Source organism: Dipodomys merriami, unplaced genomic scaffold (assembly GCF_024711535.1).
Source record: "Dipodomys merriami isolate MVZ:Mamm:240054 unplaced genomic scaffold, mDipMer1.0.p SCAF_48, whole genome shotgun sequence".
Taxonomy (NCBI): domain Eukaryota; kingdom Metazoa; phylum Chordata; class Mammalia; order Rodentia; family Heteromyidae; genus Dipodomys; species Dipodomys merriami.
The window spans coordinates 1,218,461-1,241,117 of NW_027206046.1; the positions used below are offsets into that span (position 1 = coordinate 1,218,461).

The 22,657-nt window shown below is 48.7% G+C and overlaps 1 protein-coding gene across 2 annotated transcripts; it reads left to right on the top strand.

Annotated features, from left to right (window-relative positions):
* The first annotated feature begins 4,720 nt into the window (after positions 1 to 4,720).
* On the top strand, positions 4,721 to 22,640 carry Lctl (lactase like). Of its 2 annotated transcripts, XM_069995080.1 has the most exons (13): positions 4,721 to 4,838; positions 6,182 to 6,345; positions 7,728 to 7,815; positions 8,536 to 8,645; positions 10,060 to 10,188; positions 10,286 to 10,381; positions 12,084 to 12,138; positions 12,929 to 13,090; positions 15,547 to 15,821; positions 17,220 to 17,346; positions 18,462 to 18,661; positions 19,633 to 19,696; positions 22,525 to 22,640. In XM_069995080.1, the coding sequence occupies exons 1-13, from the start codon at positions 4,721 to 4,723 to the stop codon at positions 22,638 to 22,640; spliced, it is 1,704 nt and encodes a 567-aa protein (XP_069851181.1). The 2 variants fall into 2 exon arrangements, with proteins under 2 accessions (XP_069851181.1, XP_069851182.1); XM_069995081.1 differs by lacking the exons at positions 4,721 to 4,838; positions 6,182 to 6,345; positions 7,728 to 7,815; ... (1 more) ...; positions 18,462 to 18,661; positions 19,633 to 19,696 and having other exon boundaries at positions 10,099 to 10,188.
* The last annotated feature ends 17 nt before the right edge of the window (positions 22,641 to 22,657 follow it).

The following is a 22,657-nucleotide window of genomic DNA, read 5'->3' on the forward strand; positions in this document are numbered from 1 at the left end:
GCTCTTGCCTTGAGCTGAAGAGCTCAGGGACAGCGCCCAGGCCCAGAGTTCAAGTCCCCCACAACCGACAAAAAAAAATTAAAAACAAAAACAAAAACAAAGTAGAGGTGTGGCATAGTTGGTAGAGCACCAGCCTTGAGTAAAAAAGCTCAAGGATATTGTCCAGGCCCTGACTTCAAGCCCCAGGACTGAGACAGAACAAAAGAGAGAGAAGAGAAAGGAAAGGGAGTAGAGGGGGGAGGGGGGAGAGGGAAAAGAAGGGGAAGGAAGGGAAAAAAGAAGACCCTGAGAGAAAACAGGAGGCCCTAAGTTCAAGCTCCAGTACTGGAAAAGAATGTTGGAAAACCATCTGGAAATTGAGGCCCACTAGCAACCAGGCCAGCCTGGTTTATACACTGGTTTCTGGTTTAACACACTAAACTGGAATGCTCTGGGATGGTGATGGGGTTAGGGGTGGGGTGTTTTGTTTTGTTTTCAGGGATCAACTAGAGCTGCCCCAACCACGGGCAGCTGGGCCTGTGACCTCACAGCTCTGGTCTCAATGCCAGGATGCCACGGTGACAGTGATGCGGTTCAGATGAAGGACTTTAGATCTCAAGGACAATTTCAGTGCGAATGGAAATGAATCCATCCATGCCACTTTTAGGAGTAGAAATCTATACAGATGGGAATTCACATCCCCAGGGTTATGTATTGCAACAGTCTTTGTGAAAGTAAAATATCACCCCCAATATGTCTCTTCGAGGGCTGATGAGTGCTGGTGAGCACCTGCCACAGAAGGCTGTGTAACTATTAAAATGCACAAAGCACGGGGCTGGGAAGGTAGCTCAGTGGTAGAGCGCTTGCCTTGCATGCCTGAGGCCCTGGGTTCGATTCCTCAGCACCACATAAGCAAAAAGAAAAAAAGCTGGAAGTGGCGTTGTGGCTCAAGTGGTAGAGCGCTAGCCTTGAGCTGAAGAGCTGAGGGAGAGCGCCCAGGCCCAGAGTTCAAGACCCACAACCAGCAAAAAATAAAATAAAATAAAATAAAAATAAAAATAAAATGCACAAAGCACTGGTGGCCCGTGTCTGTCATCCTAGCTCCTTAAGAGGCTGAGATCTGAAAATCCGAGTTCAAAGTCAGCCAGAGGCAGGGAAGTCTAGGAAACCCTTATCTCCAACTAACCACCAAAAGGCCAGAAGTGGAGCTGTGTGGCTCAAATGGTAGAGTACTAGTCTTGAGCTTAAAAGTTAAGAGACAGTGTCCAGGCCCTGAGTGCAAGCCCCAGTGCCAACAAACACACACCACACACGTACCACACAGACATACACACATGCATATGCACATGCGTGAGAGAGAAGTCAACTCTGGAGATCAGTGAACAACAAAGGAAGCTCGAATTTTCTGGATCCTAGTGATCACTTCTGGAAACATCTGTGCTCATCCCTGGCCTACTGTAGCCCTTACTTCTTAGAACAGCACCACCAACTGGCTTCCTCTTGACATCTCTGGAGTCTTAGGCTCTTCCCTTGAAGATAGTGCCTCTGTATAGATCTTCCAGTAGTCAGACCAGCCTCTGCCCCAACCCCAGCCTGTCGCCTGCCCACGAAGACACGAAGAAATGAAGACAAACACCTGCTTCCCACAGGCTCCCTGTAGGTGTGTGAAGGTAAAAAAAACCCTAGTTCAGTCCAAATGATTTATTTGTTTGTTTATTTATTTAGTCTCTCTTTCTCTCTCCCTCCCTTGCCCCCCTCTCTCTCAGTCGAGGGGCTTGAACTTGGGGTCTGGGCACTGTTCCTGAGCTCTTTTGCTCAAGGCTAGCACTCTACCACTTTGAGCCACAGAGACACTTCCAGTTTTCTGATGGTTAATTGGACATAATAATCTCATAGGGCTGGGAATGTGATTTAATGGTAGGGTGCCTGCCTAGCATGCACAAAGCCCTAAGTTTGGTTCCCTAGTATCACATAGAAAAAGCCAGAAGTGTCACTGTGGCTCAAGTGGTAGAGCACTAGTTTTGAGCAAAAGAAGCTCAGGGATAGTGCCCAGGCCCTAAGTTCAAGCCCCAGAACTGGCAGGAAAAAAAAAAAAAAAGAATCACACAGACATTGCTGCCCAGGCTGGCTTTGAACTGTGATCCTCAGATCTCACCCTCCTGAGTTGCTAGGATTATAGGGATGAGTCACTAGCACACACCTTTAATTTTATTTATTTATTTATTTATTTATTTATCGTCAGTCCTGGGGCTTGAAATCTGGGCCTGGGCACTGTGCCAGAGCTCTTCAGCTCAAAGTAAGCGTTCTACCACTTCAGCCACAGTGCCACTTCCAGCTTTTTTCTTTTTGCTTATGTGGTGCTGAGGAATCAAACCCAGGGCCTCAGGCATGCAAGGCAAGCACTCTACCACTGAGCCACCTTCCCAACCCAAGTCCATGAGATTCTTATCTTCAATGAACCACCAAAAAGCCAGAAGTGGAGCTGTAGCTCAAAGTGCTAAAGCACTAGCTTTGAGCAAGTAAGCTCAGGGACAGTACTCAGGCCCTGCGTTCAAGCCCCAGGACACCTGTAATCCTAGCTACTGGGAAGGCTGAGATCTGAGGACTGTAGTTTGAAGCCAGCCCAGGCAAGAAAGTCTATGAGATTCTTACCTCTAATAAACTACTCAGTAAAATCTAGAAGTGGCACTGTGGTTCAAGTGCTAGAGCACTAGCCGTAAACACAAAGAGACTCAGAGACAACGCCCAGGTCCTGAATTCAAGCCCCAAGACTGGCACACACACACACACACACACACACACACACACACACACACACACAAACCTAAATGAAGCAATCCATGAAGATACCTCGTCTGTGAGAAACTCCATTCAATCAGCATTAAGCATGTTGGGCTGAGAAGGTAGCTCAGTGGTAGAGTGCTTGCCTTGCATGCATGAGGCCCTGGGTTCAATTCCTTAGCACCACATAAGCAGAAAAAGCCAGAAGTGGCACTGTGGCTCAAGCAGTAGAGCACTAGCCTTGAGCTGAAGAGCTGAGGGACAGCGCCCAGGCCCAGAGTTCAGACCCCACAACCAAAAAAAAAAAAAAAAGACAAAATTAAAAAAAAAATTAAGCATGTTAACAGTAATCATTGTGGTATTTAGACTCATCTCTAAGCAGGTTAACAGTAATAATTGTGATATTTAGGTTCATTTAGATTCACACACCGTGTGTGTGTGTGTGTGTGTGTGTGTGTGTGTGTGTGTGTGTGTGTGTGTGTGTGTGTTGGAACTTGAACTGAGGACTTGGGCATTATCCCTTAACTCTTTCACTCAAGGTTGGTGCTCTCCTGCTTGAACCACACACAGCTCTACTTCTGGCTTTTTGCTAGCTTATTGGAGATAAGAGTCTTACAGATTTGTCTGTGCCAACTGGTTCTGAACTGTGATCCTCAGATCTCAGCCTTCTGAGTCGCTACAGTTAAAGGTGTGAGCCATAGGTGCCCGGCTTCATCGTATACCACTAAGGGCCCTCTGGGCCACCATGGTGAGACTGGGTGAGTAAGGCAGGGTGTCTGACAGATAAACACCTGACTTGGTTGAAGGTGCTGCAGGAGGTACTTATAGGATTCACAGGGAAGAATTAACCAGTTCACAAATCAGGCTTCCAGTTAAGGGATCCACAGCAAGAGAACAGCGCAACAGGGAATGTGAGGACTGAGTTCAGGGGCAGGAGTAGGGATTATCTACAGGAAAGGTGATTACCGGGTGGAGGCCAGAGTGAAGTATGGATTCAAGAGTCCCAAGAGCCAGGCACCAGTGGCTCACACCTATAATCCTAGCTACTCAGGAGGCCGAGATCTGAGGATCATGGTTCAAAGCCAACCCGGACAGGAAAGGCCAGGAGACTCCTCTCCAATAAACCACCAGAAAACTGTACATGGCACTGTGGCTCAAGTGGTAGAGCACTCACCTTGAGCTGAAGAGCTCAGGGACAGTGCGCAGGCCCAGAGTTCAAGCCCCGACACTGACAAAAACAAGAGTCCCAAGAGAAGAGGCTGAAGTGGGAAAATCTACTTTAATAAATCCCAGAGATTTCCATGCAGTCCAGCAGGGAGGGGCTGACGGTGGGAGATCGGGTCTAAAGGATCAGAGGACTGGCCCCCTGTCCTGTCTTTGCTGCCCATCTACCCTGGGAGGGGGCAGCTGGAGGCCCAGGGCCCAGGGCCAAGGGCATTGCTGAGTCAGGCGGCATTGCCAGCTCAGCACTCCATCAGGCCCCTCTGTGAGGATCAGGCCATGGGCCACACCCCCCAACCAGAGCCTTCTCTGCGCTCTCGGGGGTGGCGCACACTGGATCCGAGAGAGCAGGGGATCTGGAGTGTCGGGCTCTGAGGACAATCCTGGGTGAGCTGCCTGGGCTGGGTCAATAGGAAGGAGTTCACCCTGACACTCGGGCCTGTTGGCATTGGACTTGGAGCTCCCCTGGGGCAGAGCTGGAGGGAGGGGCTGGAGAGGTGGGGGCTGGGTCTGCCCCTTCAGCCCAGCTTGGGGAGATAGGCTGGTTTGGAGCCTTAACTCATTCAACCCAGTGCTTGCTAGGCCTGGCTTGGTCTCCTGTTCAGTGTCCCACCAGGGGTACACATGGGCCCATCTGTGGGTACAAATCAAGTGTCCCCCACTTGTGTCCTCCCCACCCCCAATCTGGCCAGTGACCTGCACAGGTGCTTTTCTCCAGTATGGAGGAGGCCTGGGCACCATGAAGCCACGGTGGGTGCTCACTCTGTGGTGTGTGCTCCCGCTGGTACCTGGGCTGGGAGCCACAAGCAAGAGGTCCCCAGAAGATGCCTCCTTCTACTATGGAACTTTCCCACCTGGTATGTATGTCCATTCCTCTGCTCATCTGTCTCCAAATGTCTGGCTGTCTGACCATCTGATTGTCTGTGGCAAGGAATTTGGTGCTTTTAGCTTCCTGACTGATAAGAGACAATACCTCCATGTAACTGTTGTAAAATGTTTCTAACACATTGTGTGTGTGTGTGTGTGTGTGTGTGTGTGTGTGTGTGTGTGTGTGTGTGTGTTTGAATCTAAGATTTCATGCATGCTAAGCAAATGCTCTATCAACTAAGCTACCTTCCCCAGCCCCTAGATTTTTTTTTTTTTTTTTTTTTTTTTTTTGTCGGTCGTGGGGCTTGAACTCTGGGCCTGGGCGCTGTCCCTCAGCTCTTCAGCTCAAGGCGAGTGCTCTACCACTTGAGCTACAGCGCCACTTCCGGTTTTCTGGTGGTTTATTGGAGATAGGAGTCTCACGGTCTCTCCTGCGCGGGCTGGCTTTGAACCACGATCCTCAGATCTCAGCCTCCTGAGTAGCTAGGATTACAGGCGTGAGCCACCAGCGCCCGGCCCTAGATTTTTTTTTTGCCAGTCCTGGGACTTGAACTCAGAGCCTGGGCACTATCCCTGAGCTTCTATTGCTCAAGGCTAGTTCTCTACCACTTGAGCCACAGCACCACTCCTGCTTTTTCTGTTTATGTGATACTGAGGACTTGAACCCAAGGATTTATACATGCTAGGCAAGCACTCTGTCACTAAGCCACATTCCTAGTCCTAGATTTCTTTCTTTCTTTCTTTCTTTTTTAGTCAGTCATGGGGTTTGAACTCTGGGCCTGGGCACTGTCCCTGAGCTTTTCAGCTCAAGGCGAGCACTCTACCACTGGAGCCACAGCACCACTTCCAGTTTTCTAAGTGGTTTATTGAAGATAAGAGTCTCACAGACTTTCCTGCCCTGGCTGGCTTTGAACCGTGATCCTCCGATCTCAGCCTCCTGAGCAGCTAGGATTATAGGCATGAGCCACTGGCACCTGGCTTATTAAGATTTTTTTTAATTACTAAAATGTATACAGATAATGAATAGCAAGGTGAACTAAAAATTGTGCCTGCATTTTTTTTTTTTTGAGGAGGACCAGGACCTGGGTTTGAACTCAGGGCCTCACCATGGCTGGTATTCTACCACTTGAGCCTCCTCCCTCCCTCCAACCTAGCTTTTTGCAATCGCTCCTCTGTATCTTAGACTCCTAAGTAGCTTGATTCTCAACATGAATCACTGGCTCAAAAATGTTTTCAATGAACCCAATGCCAGGGAGCCAGGGAAGTTGGGGGAGGGGGGTCCCCTGAAGCGGGGAGGCACAGCTCTGGGTGAGACAGGCGGTCCACGGCCCAGGCTTCTCCTGGGGTGTGGGCAGTTCTGCCTACCAGATGGAGGGCGCCTGGGACCAGGATGGGAAAGGAGCTAGCATCTGGGACGCCTTCACGCACAGCGGGCCCGGGAAGGTGCTTGGGGACAGCACGGCAGACGAGGCCTGTGATGGCTACTACAAGGTTCAGGTGAGTGGGGGCTTGGAGGGGGGTGCTGTGTGCCAGCCTGCCAAAGAGTTGGGGAGTCTGTTTGACAAGCAACCTGATGCTATGCCAAACACCCTGTATCTAGCCAGCTGGGTGCGAGTGGCTCACGCCTGTAATCCTAGCTACTCAAGGAGGCTGAGATCAGAGGATCCAGGTTCAAAGCCAGCCCAGGCTATAAAACTCTTGTTGCCAGTTAAGTAGGCGAAAGCTGGAAGTGGAGGTGTGGCTCAAGTGGTCGACAGCCAGCCTTGAGGGAAAAAGCCAAGCCATAGCATGAGTTCAAGCCCCACTATGGGCACAATAAACAAACAACAAAGATCCATCCTGTACATAATGTGGCCAAAGGAGTCTGAGATGGAGGAGAAGGAGATGGAGTCCAGCAACGGAGGTCAGAGTTCTCTGAAGGCCTGGTCCCTGGCTTGCTTGTGACCCTGTGTAGGGGTTGGGACTAGCTTCTCCGCAGCCCCTTTCTTGGATTGGCTTCTTGGGGGATTCATACTCGTTTATTAGAATACTCTGATAGGCCTGCCTGCCTGCCTGCCTGCCTTCCTTCCTTCCTTCCTTCCTTCCTTCCTTCCTTCCTTCCTTCCTTCCTTCCTTCCTTCCTTCTTTCCTTCCTTCCTCCCTTCCTTCCTTCCTTCTTTTCTTCCTCCCTTCCTCTCTCCCTCCCTCCTTCTCCTTCTCTTTCTTTTTCTTCTAGTCTTTTTTTTTGGGGGGGGAGGATCCAGTCATGGGCCTGAACTCTGGCCCTGGGCGCTGTCCCTCAGCTCTTCAGCTCAAGGCTAGCGCTCTACCACTTGAGCTACAGCACCACTTCTGGCTTTTTTCTTTTTGCTTATGTGGTGCTGAGGAATCGAACCCAGAGCCTCAAGCATGCAAGGCAAGCCCTCTACCACTGAGCCACCTTCCCAGCCCTAGTCTTAAAGCCTGCACTCAAAGCTTAGGTGCTGTCCCTGAGCCTTTTTTTCGTTGTTCAGAGCTAGCATTCTACCACTTAAGCCACAGCTCCACTACTGGCTTTAAAGTGGCTTAAACCACTAGCTCCACTAGTGGTTTATTAGAGATAAGTCTCTGAGACTTTCCTGCCCAGACTGGCCTCAAATTGCAATCCTCAGCTCTCAGCCTCCTGAGTAGCTAGGATTAGAAGTGTGAGCCACAGGTGCCCGGCTGGGCTCTGATGGGGTGTTCTAAGTGCCCCACCCCCACCCCACAGCACAGCCACAGGGGGGAGGTGTTGTCACCCCTATTCCGCGCAGAGGAGGCAGATTTTTCCTCTCCCACTTAGAGCCTTGGCGGGGCTGTAGGCTCTGTGGCCTCTGCTTTCCCCTCCCGCTTATCTGGTGGCCTCACCCCTGTCTCTACAGGAGGACATAGTTCTGCTTCGGGAGCTTCAAGTTACTCACTACCGATTCTCCTTGTCTTGGCCCCGGCTCCTGCCCACCGGCATCCGAGGTGAGCCAGGGCAGTCCGGGGAGGTTCTGCAGGGACACCACAGTGTTGGGGGTGGAGATTCTGCAGGGAATGGAGCTCCCAGGCATCTGAAAGGCCCCCTGGGAAGCAGGTGGCTCATGCCTGTCATCCGAGCTACTGAGGAAGCTGAGATCTGAGGATTGGGGTTCTAAGCCAGCCCAGAGCGGTAAAATCTGAGACTCTTATCTCCAATGAACCTCATCCAAAAAGCCACAAGTGGAGTTGTGGCTCAAGTGGTAGAGCACCAGCCTTTGAGTGCAAAAGCTAGGCTAGGCCCTGAATTCAAGCCCCAGAACCAGCTCAGAAAGAAAGGATTCTCTATGAGACACAGGATGCTGGTAGGCCAATGGTCCCGGCAATTTGTGAAGAGCCCCAGGGCCCGGTACTGCTGCACCTAGAAGGTAAGGCTGACATCCTTTCTGGTAGAGTCATGTTCTCCTCCTCCTCCTCCTCTTCCTCCTTCTTTTCCTCCTCTTTCTCCTGTTCCTCCTCCTTCTCCTTTTTGGCAAGTCCTGGGGCTTGGACTCAGGGCCTGGGCACGGTCCCTGAGCTTCTTTTGCTCAAAGCTAGCATCTACCCCTTGAGCCACTTCCAGCTTTTTCTGTGTATGTGGTGCTGAGGAATGGAACCCAGGGCTTCATGCATGCTAAGCAAGTGCTCGACCACTAAGCCACATCTCTAGCCCATCTTCTTTGCTTGCAGCTGAGCAGGTGAATGAGAAAGGGATCGAGTTCTACAGCAATTTGATCGATGCCCTGCTGAAGAGCAACATCACCCCCATCGTCACCTTGTACCACTGGGACCTGCCGCAGGTGAGGGCCAGGCAGGCTCGGGGGAGCTTGGCTCAGCAGGGAGCCGGAAGCCTGGCACTGGGGCAGAGACAGGGGGTCTGGGCTCCATGAATGAAGCCGTCTCTCCAATTCAGTCTTAGCCTATTGTGCTACTCTGACGCAATACCACAGACTGAATGACTTATAAAGAACGGAACTTTAGCAGGGCCTGGTTGGGGTATGCCTATAATTCCAGCACTCAGGCATCTGAAGCAAGAGGATCAAAAATTCCAAACCAGACTGGGCATTATAGTGAAATTCTGTCTTAAAAATAAACAGCTGGATGCCAGTGACTCGTGCCTATAATCCTAGTTCTCCAGAAGCTGAGATTTGAGGATCCTGGTTTGAAGCTAGCCTGGGCAGGAAAGTCCAAGAGCTTCATCTCTAATTAACTACCAAAAAGCTAGAAGCAGAGGTATGCCTGAAATGGTAGAGCATTAGCTTTGAGCAAAAGCAACTCAACTTGCTAGGCTGGCCTTGAATCTCAATCCTCTAGATCTCAGCCTCCCTAGAGCTAGTTTGGCTCCCTCCTGCAGCCCAGGCTTACAGGCCTCTTGGTGGCTCAACCCACACACAAACCTATCTCCAGTCACCTGGGCTCCACATTGGAGGTCCCCAGCTGCCCTCCAATCCTAGCCTTCTCCAAACTCACCTGCTCTCCAAAAAAGTAGGGCCCTCACTCTAACCTAAAGGCATCTGTGCAGAGGTCAGGTTTCCAAGATTTGTCCTTGAGGAAATGCTAAAGGGTGGGCTCTCTAACTTACATAGGGACCTCAAAATCCCCAGTCAGACTTTACCCTCCCTCCTTCCTTTCCTTCCCTCTTTCTTTTTCTATTTCAGGCTCTTTGGTAGTTAATTGGAGATCAGACTCTCAGGAACTATGATCCTCAGATCTCAGCTTCCTGAGTAGCTTAGAATTATAGGCTTGAGCCATTGACACCTGGATCTCATTTGTTTTTTGTTTTGTTTGTTTTTAAAGGATTTTAGGTTTTTTTGGGGGGGGGAACTGGGGCTTGAACTCTGGGTCTGGGCACTGTCCCTCGGCTTCTTTTGCTGAAGGCTAGCATCTACCACTTGAGCCACAGCGCCACTTCCAGCTTTTTTGAGTAGTTTATTGGCGATAAGAGTCTCACTGACTTTGTTGCCCCGGCTGGCTTTGAACCCTGATCCTCAAATCTCAGCCTCCTGAGTAGCTAGGATTACAGGTGTGAGCCCAGTAGAAGATCTCACTATCCAAATACCAGGTAGGTTCCTTGCAAGCAGAAGTCTCCCACTTCCTGTTTCCTACTTGGGTGTTGCCTGATTTGTAGAAATCACTTCCTCTGTCAGATTGTTCAAGGCCTCATCAGCTCCAAAGTCTCTCCCCGGGGGCCCCAGCTTCTCTCTGTGTTGGCAGCTGCTCCAGGTCAAATATGGTGGGTGGCAGAATGTAAGCATGGCCGGCTACTTCAGCGACTATGCCAACCTGTGCTTTGAGGCCTTTGGGGACCGAGTGAAGCACTGGGTCACTTTCAGCGATCCTCGGGTAAGCAGGGTCCCTCTTCATGTGGGGAAGCCAGAGGTGGGAGGGGCTCTCTGCTCCTTCCCACTGGTCGTGTGGTCCCCACTTGCTGTTCCCATAGGCGATGGTGGAGAAGGGCTATGAGACGGGCCACCATGCTCCAGGCCTGAGGCTGCCCGGCACCGGCCTGTACAAGGCAGCACACCACATCCTTAAGGTGAGCCTGATCATTGATCTTTGCAGGGAGCGGGGAGAGGCGGCTGGGCTGCAGGGGCAGGGAGGCGTCTGCCCCAGGAGTCTGAGCCTCTGCTGATCCTCTCCAGCTTGCATTCACGTCACTATAACTGACACATTTAAGTGCTTTTCGTGTGTGTGTGTGTGTGTACATGTGCGTGCCACACTGGGGCTTGAACACAAGGCTTAGGTGCTGTCCCTTAGCTGTTTTGCTCAAGGCTGGCTCTCTACCACTTGAGCCACAACTCCATTTCTGGCTTTTTGCTAGCTTATTGGAGATGAGGGTCTCCTGGACTTTCCTGCTCATGGCTTTGACTTATGATCCCCAGAGCTCAGCCTTCTGAGTGGTAAAGATTGCAGGCATGAGCCACTGGGGCCCAGATTATAGTAATCTAATGGGCTCACATTCTCCTGTGCACCTGTGCATTGTGTTACCTGTGGGTCCATAGTTGGAGGGATAGTGATGGGAGGAAAGGGCTGAAATCTTCCATGAGCGATGAGGCTGTCCACAGACTGAGGGGGCTATGTGACAGCAGGTGTCATAAGCATAAGCTAAGTGGCAGGAAGAAATTAGGTCATTTATAGGACCTAGATGTGGATGCCAGTGATGGTGACTGAGGATCAGGGCACAGACCCAAGGGGATTGGCCCCAAGGGACACTTAGCAGAAAGTGGGCGATGTGATAAGGTTGGGAGGTCACTGGTGAACAGCAGACGCTCAAACTCATGGCATTCTTTCTACATTTTGCTCCTTTTTGTTTGTTTGTTGTTTTCTCGCTAATCCTGAGGCTTGAACTCTTGGTCTGGGGCACTGTCCCTGAGCTTCTTTAGCTCAAGGCTAGCACTCTACCACTTGAGCTGCAGCACCACTTCAAGTCTTTTCTGTTTATATGGTACTAAGGAACAGAACCCAGGGCTTCATGTATTCTAGGCAAGCATTCTACCACTAAGCCACATTCCCAGCCCTGTGAGTTCTTTTTTTTTTTTTTTTTGGTCAGTCATGGGGCTTGAACTCTGGGCCTGGGCACTGTCCCTCAGCTCTTCAGCTCAAGGTTAGCACTCTACCACCTGAGCCACAGTGCCACTTCTGGCTTTTTCTGCTTATTATGGTGCTGAGGAATCAAACCCAGGGTCTCATGCATGCAAGGCAAGCGCTCTACCACTGAGCCACCTTCCCAGCCTACCCTGTGAGTTCTTAAATGGAATATTTAAAAGGTGGAGCTGTGAACATGTCTATAATAATGCAGGTGGCTGGGCTGGGAAGGTGGCTCAGTGGTAGAGCACTTGCCTTGCTGCATGAGGCCTTGGGTTCGATTCCTCAGCACTACATAAGCAAAAAGAAAAAAGCCGGAAGTGGCGCTGTGGCTCAAGTGGTAGAGCGCTAGCCTTGAGCTGAAGAGCTGAGGGACAGCGCCCAGGCCCAGAGTTCAGGCCCCACAACCGGACCCCCCCCCCAAAAAAAAAATTCAGGTGGCTTTTCAGACTTTCTTATCTATGAAAGACAGGTTTAAGTGGTAGAGTTCTATCTAGCCTTGAGCAGAAAAGCTCAGGGACAGCGCCCAGGTCCTGAGTTCAAACCCCAGGGCCAACAAAAAAGAAAAAAAAAAATAGTTAAGTAAGGTCATCCCAGTGGTGAAGAGGAAAGAACTGGAGTCAGCCAGCTATGCATCCCTCCTCCTCTTTCAGGCACACGCCCAAGCCTGGCATGCTTACAACAACACGTGGCGCAGCAAACAGCATGGTAAGCCCCACTGCACATGGGAGCAGACATGTGGTACTCAGGGTGCAGGCGGGAGGAGGGAGGGTTCCAGGCCAGCCTAGGCCCCATAGGGAGAGCTTGGTTTTGAAGCATGGCTCAGGTGGTAGACTGTCAGCCAATGAGTGAAAGCATCAGTTCAAGAGTCAGGTGCTGGTGGCTCACACCTGTGATCCTAGCTACTCAGGGGGCGTGGCTATGAGGATCACAGTTGGAAGCCAGCCCAGGGCAGGACATTCCAGGAGACTGCAATGAATCACTGTGAGTGCTGTGGCTCAAGTGGTAGAGCACTAGCCGTGAGCAAAAGGAGCTCAGGGACACTGCCCAGGCTCTGGGTTCAAACCCCAGGACCAGCAAAAAAGGAAAAAGTTTGAATCCTGGTCTTTGACAAACTTTAGATAATAGATACAAGCTCACAGACTCAATGTCACCCCACTTCCTAGCCCCCTTTTTCTTTTAAATATATTTTTTATTGTAAAGATACTGTGCAGCAATTCTAGCTACTCAGGGGGCTGAGATCTGAGGATCATGGTTCAAAGCCAGCCTGGGCAGGAATGTCCAGGAAACTCCTATCTCCAATAAACCACTCAGAAAACCGGAAGTGAAGTGGCGCTGTGGCTCAAGTGGTAGAGCACTAGCCTTGTGCTGAAGAGCTGAGGGACAGCGCCCAAGCCCAGAGTTCAAGCACCAGGACCTACAGTTTCATGAGTAAGGTAATGAGTAATTTCCTACCGAGCATTGTTAACCCTACCTATCTTCCCTTTTCTTTCTCAAGGGGTGGTGGGGATTTCGCTGACCTGTGACTGGGGGGAGCCTGTGGACATGAACAGACTCAAGGACATAGAAGCAGCTGAGAGATACCTACAATTTTGCCTGGGCTGGTTTGCCAACCCCATTTATGCGGGTGACTATCCCCAAGTCATGAAGGATCATATTGGTAAGCCAAGATACTACACTGCTTTTTTGTTTTGTTTTTTTTCTGGTTAATTGGAGATGAGTCTCACTGACTTTCCTACCCAGGATGGCTTCAGAATTCAGCCTCTTAAGTAGCTAGGATTTTAGGCATAAGCCACCAGTGCCTGTCCTCACCACTGGGATGACCTTACTTATTTTTTCTTTTTTTGTTGGCCCCGGGGTTTGCACTCAGGACCTGGGCGCTGTCTCTGAGCTTTTGGGTCAGTCGTGGGGCTTGAACTCTGGGCTTGGGCGCTGTCCCTGCACTCTTCAGCTCAAGGCTAGTGCTCTACCACTTGAACCACAGCACCACTTCTGGTTTTCTAGTGGTTAATTTGAGATAAGAGTTTCAGGGCCTTTCCTGTCCTGGCTGGCTTTGAACTGCAATCCCCAGATATCAGCCTCCTAAGTAGCTAGGATTACAGGCATGAGCCACTGTACCCAAATCTTTTTTAAAAAATATATAATTTTATTATTATTCAGGTGTTATACAGAAGTTAGCATAAGTCAGGTAATGAGTAAACTTCTTTTTTTGACATTGTCACCCCTTCCTTTGCTTTCCCTCACCCATCCCTGTCCACAAATTACATAGTTCATTTTCTGCATAGTATATGCTGAAAATCCTGACTGCATTTGTTTACTCTTCCTCTCTCCATTTCTGTGTCCTATTGCCTCCCCTAAAAAGAAGGAAGGAAAAAAGAAAGCAAAAACACCACTACCACCAACAATAACAAAAAAAAAAAACAACTGTTTCCATTTCTTGGAATTTTTTTTTTCTTTTGTCAGTCATGGGGCTTGAACTCAGGGCCTAGGCGCTGTCCCTGAGCTCTTTCGCTCAAGGGTAGCACTCTACCACTTTGAACCACAAGCTCCACTTCCAGTTAATTGGAGATAAGAGCCTCACGGGCTCCTGCCCAGCTGGCTTTGAATAGAGATCATCAAAATTCATCAGAATAGCTAGGAGTACAGGCATGAGCCACTAGTGCCCAGTCCTGAAATTCTTTTTTATTCTTGCCAGTCCTGGGGCTTGGGCACTGTCCCTTGAGCTTTTTTTGAACCACAATCCTCCTGAGTGGCTAGGATTACAAGTGTGAGCTACCAGCTCTTTTCTTTCTTTTCTTGCCAGTCCTGGGGCTTGAATTCAGGATGTGGGCACTGTCCCTGAGCTTCTTTTGCTCAAGGCCAGCACTCTACCACTTCCAGCCTTTTCTGTTTATGTGGTACTGAGGAATCGAAACCAGGGCTTGATGCACGCTAGGCAAGCACTCTACCACTAAGCCACATCCCCAGCCCCCAGTATTCATTTTGATAAATAGTATTTTAAATGTTCAGAAGATTTATGCCTTTGGGTTTCTCCCCTCAGGGTATCCTCCTTTAGTCTATGTGTGAATGCCTAGCGTCCTATATATCATATCCAGTTGTATTTTGAATCTAGATTCTGAAAATGAGAAAAAAAAAAGTGTGGTTTGTCTCTCTGAGCTTGGCGTACCTCACTTAACACGATTTGTTCTAGGTCCATCCATTTCCCTGCAAATTATGTAATATTATTCTTTCTAATGGCTGTGTAAAATTCCACTGTGTATAGATACATTTTTCAGATCTACTCATCCAGTGTAGGGCATCTGGGCTGTTTCCACAGCCATTGTGGAATATTGCTATTGTGAATATTGCAGCGATGAACGTGTTGCAAGTAGGATTTTGCTTTTTTGACAGTAGCTGTCCTGGTAGGTGTAGGTGGCGTCTCATTGTAGCTTTGGTTTGTATTTTCTAATGAATAGTGACTTCAAGTATCTTTTCATGTGCTCATTGCTTATGTCTATCTTCTTTGGAGAAATGTCTATTCAAGTCCTTCCCCCCACCCCCTTTCTTTGGTGCCAGTCCTGGCACTACCCCTGAGCTTTTTATATCAAGGCTAGCGTTCTACCACTTGAGCACAGTTCTATTTCGGGCTTTTTAGTAGTTGATCGGCGAGAAGAGACTCATGGACTTTCCTCGCCTCGGTTGGCTTTCACCTGTGATCCTTAGATCTCAGCTTCCTGAGAAGTTAGGATTCTAGGCGTGAGCCACCAGCACCTGTTATCTGTTTTGAAGAAATAGGAAAATATTTTATGTCAATGTGGTAGTTTCATCACAGAATATAACAATAAGTGATTTCTGGGGCTGGGAAGGTGGCTCAGTGGTAGAGCGTTTGCCTTGCATGCCTGAGGCCCTGGGTTGGATTCCTCAGCACCACATAAGCAAAAAGAAAAAAGCGGGAAGTGGCGCTGTGGCTCAAGTGGTAGAGCACTAGCCTTGGGCTGAAGTGTTGAGGGACAGCGCCCAGGCCCAGAGTTCAGGCCCCACGAAAGGACACCCCCCCAAAAAAACAAAACAATAAGTGATTTCTGAGAAAAACAAACAAACAACCCTCCAATGTCCCTCTTGCCTCTCTCTGGTCAGGAAGGAAGAGCGCAGAGCAAGGGCTGGAGATGTCCCGGCTGCCCGAGTTCTCCCTCCAGGAGAAGAGCTACGTGAAAGGCACAGCTGACTTCCTGGGGCTGGGTCACTTTACGACAAGATACATCACGGAAAGGCACTTCCCTTCCCGCCAGGGACCCAGCTACCACAACGACCGTGACTTAATAGAGTTTGTTGACCCCACCTGGCCAGATCTGGGGTCCAAATGGCTCTATTCTGTGCCCTGGGGATTTAGGAGGCTCCTGAACTTTGCTCAGGTGCGTAGCATGCTAACCTACCTACCTACCTAGCCTGGCAGTGTCACAGCACCACAATCTATAATCCTGGCTCCTCAAGATGAAGGCAAGAAGACTTAGTGTTTGAGGCCAACCTGGGAAAAGTTAGGGAAACTCTATCTCAAAAACAAAATAAAGCTCCATGCTGGTGGTTCAGGCCTGTCACCCTAAACTACATAAGGAGACAGTGTGAAGCCAGCCAGAGCAGGAAAGCCCATGAGACTCATCTCTAAATAGTCAGCAAAAAGCTGGAAGTGGAGCTGTAGCTCAAGTGGTAGAGTACCAGTCTTGATCAAAAAAGCAATAGGATAGTTCCCTGGCCCTGAATTCAAACCCTAGTATAGACATGTATGTGCACGCACACACACACGCGTACACACACAGTAAATCACAAGGCTGGGAGGGCATGGTGTGGTATACACAAGGCCCTAGGTTCAACCTGCTGCCAAAGAGTTACATCTGTTTTTAACTCCTCAGTTACATCCTGTATTTAAACTCAGGTGACTACATTTGAACACTGAGGAACAATGAAATCCAGTTACCCATGCTGGACCCTCGCTTCTGAGGGAACTACTCACAGGCCTGGCAGAACAAGGCCTAAGGAGACTGACCATTCCTACATGCACAATCAGCCCTACAATTTTTTCTTGTGTGCCAGTCCTGGAGTTTTAATTCAAGGCCTGGGCACTATCCCTGAGCTTTTTTTGCTCAAGGCTAGTGCTCTACCACTTAAGCCACAGCTCCCCTTTTGGCTTTTGGCAACTTCATTAGAGATAAGTCTCACAGGGGGCTGGAGATGTGGCTCAGTGGTAGAGTGCATACATGAAGCCCTGGGTTTGATTCCTCAGTCCCACATACATACACAGAAAAAGCTGGAAGTGGCGCTGTGGCTCAAGTGGTAGAGCATTTGCCTTGAGCCCAGAGAGGCTCAAGAGCAGTGCCCAGGCCCTGAGTTCAAACTTCAGGATTGGTTTAAAAAAAAAAGTCTCACAGATTTTTCTATCCAGGCTAGCTTTGAACAGTGGATCTCAGATCTTAGCCTCCTAAGTAGTTAGGCACAAGCCTCAGGTGCCTGGCTAGCTCTAGGTTTTTTTCCTTGGCCTTCTCACCTGAGATAGAAACGCATGGGAAAGAACAAGACAGGAAGTACATTTCCCCTCCAGCCAGGTCAAGTTATAGAAAAAGATATTCAATATATGCTTCCACAGAAACTCTACACCTCCAGTTTCATTCGTCTCTAAGCTGACACACTTACTGTGTGCCAATGTGCACTTCATTAGAATGTGGAGCCCTGACTTTCTGTGGTCATGTGAGCCTGTGGCCCAGAAACCCACCTGTGCATCAGTCTTGAAGCTGTTCATTACTGTGGCTCCCTTTCAGACCCAATATGGCAGTCCCCCCATTTACGTGATGGAAAACGGAGCCCCTCAGCAGTCGCATTGCACTCAGCTGTGTGATGAGTGGAGAATCCAGTACCTGAGAGGCTACATTAACGAAATGCTGAAAGGTGAGAGGCGACCTACTCCCCTCCACGCCTCCTATTTAGTCTAGGCAAAACTTGAGAGCACCTATGAGCAACTAAAACTTGCTTTGACATCTCAGAAATTAAAGCAGGGCACCAGTGGCTCACACCTATAAGCCTAGCTTCTCAGGAGGGTGAGATCTGAGGATGGCAATTCGAAACCAGCCCACACAAGGGATGAACGGAGAGACTCATCTCCACTTAACCGGACAAAAAGACAGAAGTGGCGCTGTGGCTCAAGTGGTAGAGCGCTAGCCTTGAGTGTAAAGCTAGGCAAGAGGCATGAATTCAAGCCCCAGTACTGGCACCAAAAACCCTCCACCAGAACAATAGAAGTTTGGTTTTGTTTTTTTCCCCTGAGTCCTGGAGCTTGAACTCAGGACCTGGGCACTGTCCCTGAGTGTCTTTTGCTCAAGGCTAGCACTCTACCACTTGAGCCACAGCGCCAATTCCAGCTTTTTCTGTATATGTGGTACTGAGGAATCGAATCCAGGGCTTCATGCATGCTAGGCAAGCACTCTACCACTAAGCCACATTCCTAGTCCTAGAAGTTTAATATTACCTGCACAATGCTGTTTTTATTGTTGTTGGTTGTGGGACTTGAACTCAGAACCTGGGCGCTGTCCCTGATCTTTTTCATTCAAGACTAGCACTCTACCACTTGGAGCCACAGCACCACTTCCAGTTTCCTGGCGGCCAGACTTTCCTGCCTGGATTTGAACCTTGAATCTCAGATCTCAGCCTTCTGAGTTGCTAGGATTACAGGTATGAGCCACCAGCACCTGGCTGTCATCCCATTTTTAACAGATTTTATTTACTAAGAAAAATAGTATTGTGTTAGGCCAGGTGCTGGTGGCTTACATAATCCTAGCTACTCAGGAGGCTGAGATCTGAGGATCATGGTTCAGAACTAGCCCAGACAGAAGAGTGCACGAGACTCTTACCTCCAATAAACTACTTAGAAAAAGCCAGAAATGGCACTGTGGCTCAAGTAGTAGAGTGCTATCGTTGAGCAAAAGAAGCTTAGAGACAGCTCCCAGGCCTTGAGTTCAAGCCCCAGGACCAGTAAAAAATAAAAATGGGATGATGTGTTTTTACAGCTATCAAAGATGGAGTGAATATAAAAGGGTACATTTCCTGGTCTCTGCTGGATGAGTTTGAGTGGGAGAGAGGCTACGCAGATAGATACGGATTCTACTACGTTGAATTTAACATCAGGAACAAGCCTCGCTATCCCAAGGCTTCAGTTCAATACTACAAGAAAATTATCATGGCCAATGGATTTCCGAATCCTCGAGAGGTAGGAGAAATGTTATTGTTTCTAGATTTCCAGAGATAAGAACTGAGGTACACAGGGTTGAGCAATGGCCTCTCCTCTTTTCTCCAAGACGGCTTATGCTGTATGTCTCGTCTCCTATTTCCCCTGCCTCTCTTGCTCATTTGCTTACACTGGAGTAACATGATCCAAAATTCAGTCCCTGAAGACATGGCTAGAGGTAACAAAGGTGTGTGTTAGGCTCTGGGTCAGCACAGGGCTAAGTCAACAGAGACATCTAGTTAAATGTAATCCTAAAGTCAGCTTCATGCATACACTACATGTTCTTCAACATACAGAAAAGTTAAGTAATGTGCCAGACGCCAGTGGCTCAGACCTGTAATTCAAGTTACTCAAAAGACTGAGACCTGAGGACCACAGTTTAAAGCCAGCCTGGGCAGGAAAGTCTGGACAACTCTTATCTCCAATTAACTACCCAAAATCCCAGAAGTGGAACTGTGACTCAATGGTAGAGCGTGGGCTGTTGTGCACAAAAAAGCTCAGAGAGAGGGGCTGGGAAGGTGGCTCAGTGGTAGAGCGCTTGCCTTGCATGCATGAGGCCCTGGGTTCAATTCCTCAACACCACATCAGCAGAAAAAGCCAGAAGTGGTGCTGTGGCTCAAGTGATAAAGCGCTCACCTTGAGCTGAAAAGCTGAGGGACAGCGGCCAGGCCCAGAGTTAAAGCCCCGTGACTGATTTAAAAAAAAAGACTGGAGGCCATGATGGAACAGGAAGAACTCACTGCCTCAGTTGTTCCAAAGGCACTATATTGAATGAGCTTCAGATCTCTTCCTTCACTTCTTTACCCCCATGCATAAGAAATGAGCAAGATGGACCAATTCATTTAAATGACAGGAAGATTATTTAAATGTTTAATTTTGTCCCATGTTTACTGCAAATTCTGCAATTGCAGAATATTAGTGTAAAAATTATTTACTGGGTGGGTTTTTATTAGGTGGAAAGTTGGCGCCTTGAAGCCTTGGAAACTTGCTCTATTAACAACCAGAGGCTTGCTACAGGTGAGTATATTTTAGTTCTTTTCTTCGATAATTAAACTCCATGCAGAATCATATATAAATAATATTGCCAAAATCTTGATCAGAATGCAGACCAATCTAAAGTCAACCTTTCCAAGCCACTTTTATTTAAAATTGGATTTTTTTTCTTCACTTTAAAAAAATGTCTAACTTCAATTTTCCAAACATTTTATTTACTGTCATTTATTTTTTGTGGTGCTGGAATGAGACTGGCTTTTTGCTGGTAAATTGGAGACTCTTATCACAGAAAAAGCCAGAAGTGGCACTGTGGCTCAAGTGGTAGACTGCTATCCTTTTAGCCAAAAAATCTTATTAGAGACAGCTGGGTGCTGGTGGCTCACACCTGTAATACTAGCTACTCAGGAGGCCGAGATCTGAGGATCGAGGTTCAAAGCCAGCCCAGGCAGGAAAGTTCGTGAGACACTTATCTCCAATAAACCACCAGAAAACTGGAAACGGTGCTGTGGCTCAAGTGGTAGAGCACTAACCTTGAGCTGAAGATCTGAGGGACAGCATCCAGAACCACAGTTCAAGCCCCATGAGCAACCAAAAACAAAAAACTCTTAGAGACAGCACCCAGGCACTGAGTGCAGCTCCAGGTCTGGAACACACATACACTCAGGAAGCTGAGGCAGATTGTGAGCTGGAGGACAGCCTGGGCTAGATAGTAAGACCCTGTCTCAAAGCCAACAAAACCCAAGACAATAAATAAATCTATAATTTTTTTTTTTTTGGGTCCGGTTGTGGGGCCTGAACTATGGGCCTGGGCGCTGTCCCTCAGCTTTTCAGCTCAAGGCAAGCGCTCTACCACTGAGCTACCTTCCCAGCCCCCAGTATAATTTTTTTTTTTTTTTTTTGGCCAGTCCGAGGGCACTATCCCTGAGCTCCTTTTGCTCAAGGCTAGAGTTCTATCACTTGAGCCACAGTGCCACTTCTGGCTTTTTCTGTGATTAATTGGAGATAAGAGTCTCACAGCAAAACTGACAAAACTGACTTTGAACTGCAATCCCCAGATCTCAATCTCCTGAGTAGTTAGGATTATAGAAGTGAGCCACCAGCACCCAGTCCAAGATAAATATTTCAACCAGCCTATTTTTACTTTTTGAATTATACTGTAAATTGGTATACCTTTTCTTTTTTTTTTGTCAGTCATGGGGCTTGAACTCTGGGCCTGGGTACTGCCCCTGAGCTCTTTAGCTCATGGCTAGTGCTCTACCACTTGAGTTACAGCACCACCTCTGATTTTCTGGTGGTTTATTGGAGATGTGTCTCATGGACTTTCCTGCCCAGGCTGGCTTTGAACCGCGATCCTCAGATCTCAGCCTCCTGAGTAGCTAGGATTACAGGTATGAGCTACTGGCGTCTGACTACCTATCATTTTTATTGAAGTGGGCTTGTGGGAAGAGGGCAAAGTCAAGTATTACAGTGTATGGAATGAAGAAAAGGTCAGAACACTTATACTCACTCATTTAGCAAGTAATTATTATTATTGTTATTATTTTTAAAATTTTTTTGTCAGTTGTAGGGCCTGAACTCTGGGCCTGGGCGCTGTCCCTCAACTCTTCAGCTTAAGGCTAGCACTCTATCATTTGAGCCACAGTGCCACTTCTGGCTTTTCTGCTTATGTGGTGCTGAGGAATCAAACCCAGGGCCTCATGCATGCTAGGCAAGCATTCTACCACTGAGCCACTTTCCCTGCCCTTAGCAAGTAATTATTAAAAGAGTCACTATCACCTAGAGATCTAGGGGTTATTTTCTTTATTCAAGTCCTGGAGCTTGAGCTTAGGGCCTGGGCGCTGTCCCTGACCTTTTGTGCTTAAGCCTAGCACTTTATCACTTGAGCCACAGCTCCACTTCTGGCTTTTTTGTTAGTTAATTGGAGACCAGTCTCATGGACTTTTCTTACCAAGCTGGCTTGAATTGTGAGCTTCATATCTGTCTCCTGAGTAGCCAGGATTACAGGTGTGAATCTCCGGCACCGTGCTTCTAAGGGTTACTTTAAGACCTGGGGATATAGGAATGAACAAAACCAGGGCAATCACTTCTTATGAAGTGGGATTAAGGAGGTCAGAAATGCAGAATAACCAAGCTGTGACTGTGTGAGGAGGTGCTGGCATCTCAGTGGGGCTCTTCTGTGTGGGAAGTCAGAGAAAATACTTTTTCTGCTGCAATAAAACCATCTTTAATGTAGTATCCCAAGTACAAAGTACGACACCAAATCCTTCCACTCCAGTTCCTTTTACAGACCACGCACCAACCTCCCCAGCTGCAGAACCCAAATCAGCTTAATGCAGTCACCATGCAGATGTCTGTGGAGTCTGGGAACTGCACAGGAACATGGCTGTCGGCGAATCAGGAGCCCAGCTGACAGCCCCACAGTGGACACTGAATCAGGGACCCCATTTTCCAAGGAGCATTCTGTCACCCTACTCCCTGCCCACAGAGAAATGACGGGTACATGGAATATGGGAGCTAATATCCTGCGATTAATAGGTGCCTTAAATACTGGTACACATCTGCTTTACTACAGTAACGTGGAAGGAAAGATGTAGGCATTCCGTGCTTTCTAAGCTATTTCAGCAACTTACACATGTTTTGGTGTGGTGGTGCTGGGAATCAACCCCAAGGCCTTTATTCTACCTCTGAGCTGTGCCCCCAGTCCCTGCTGTTCAGGTTGACGTTGAATTTACCAGGATTCCTTTCATAGCTAGTGATTGAGTTCGGCAAACGTGTTGGTGCCATTTGTCCAGTTGTCCCCGCGCGGTTAGGAGCAGCAGGAGGAAGCCTCTGCGATGGTTGTTGTATTTCAGAGCCCCTGCGCCGCCACCTGCACCTGCTTTCGGAGATCGTGGTTCCCACGGTGTGCGTCCTCTGTGTGCTCACTGCCGCCCTGCTGCTCATGCTCCTCCTCTCCTGCCACCGCTGACGTCACCCTATTGCCTC

Coding starts and splice junctions, on each gene's coding strand:
- Lctl (XM_069995080.1), top strand. CDS start 4,721: ATGAAGCCACGGTGGGTGCTCACTCTGTGGTGTGTGCTCCCGCTGGTA. Junction 7,816..8,535: donor CCTGCCCACCGGCATCCGAG/GTGAGCCAGGGC, acceptor CTTTGCTTGCAG/CTGAGCAGGTGAATGAGAAA. Junction 17,347..18,461: donor CATTAACGAAATGCTGAAAG/GTGAGAGGCGAC, acceptor GTGTTTTTACAG/CTATCAAAGATGGAGTGAAT.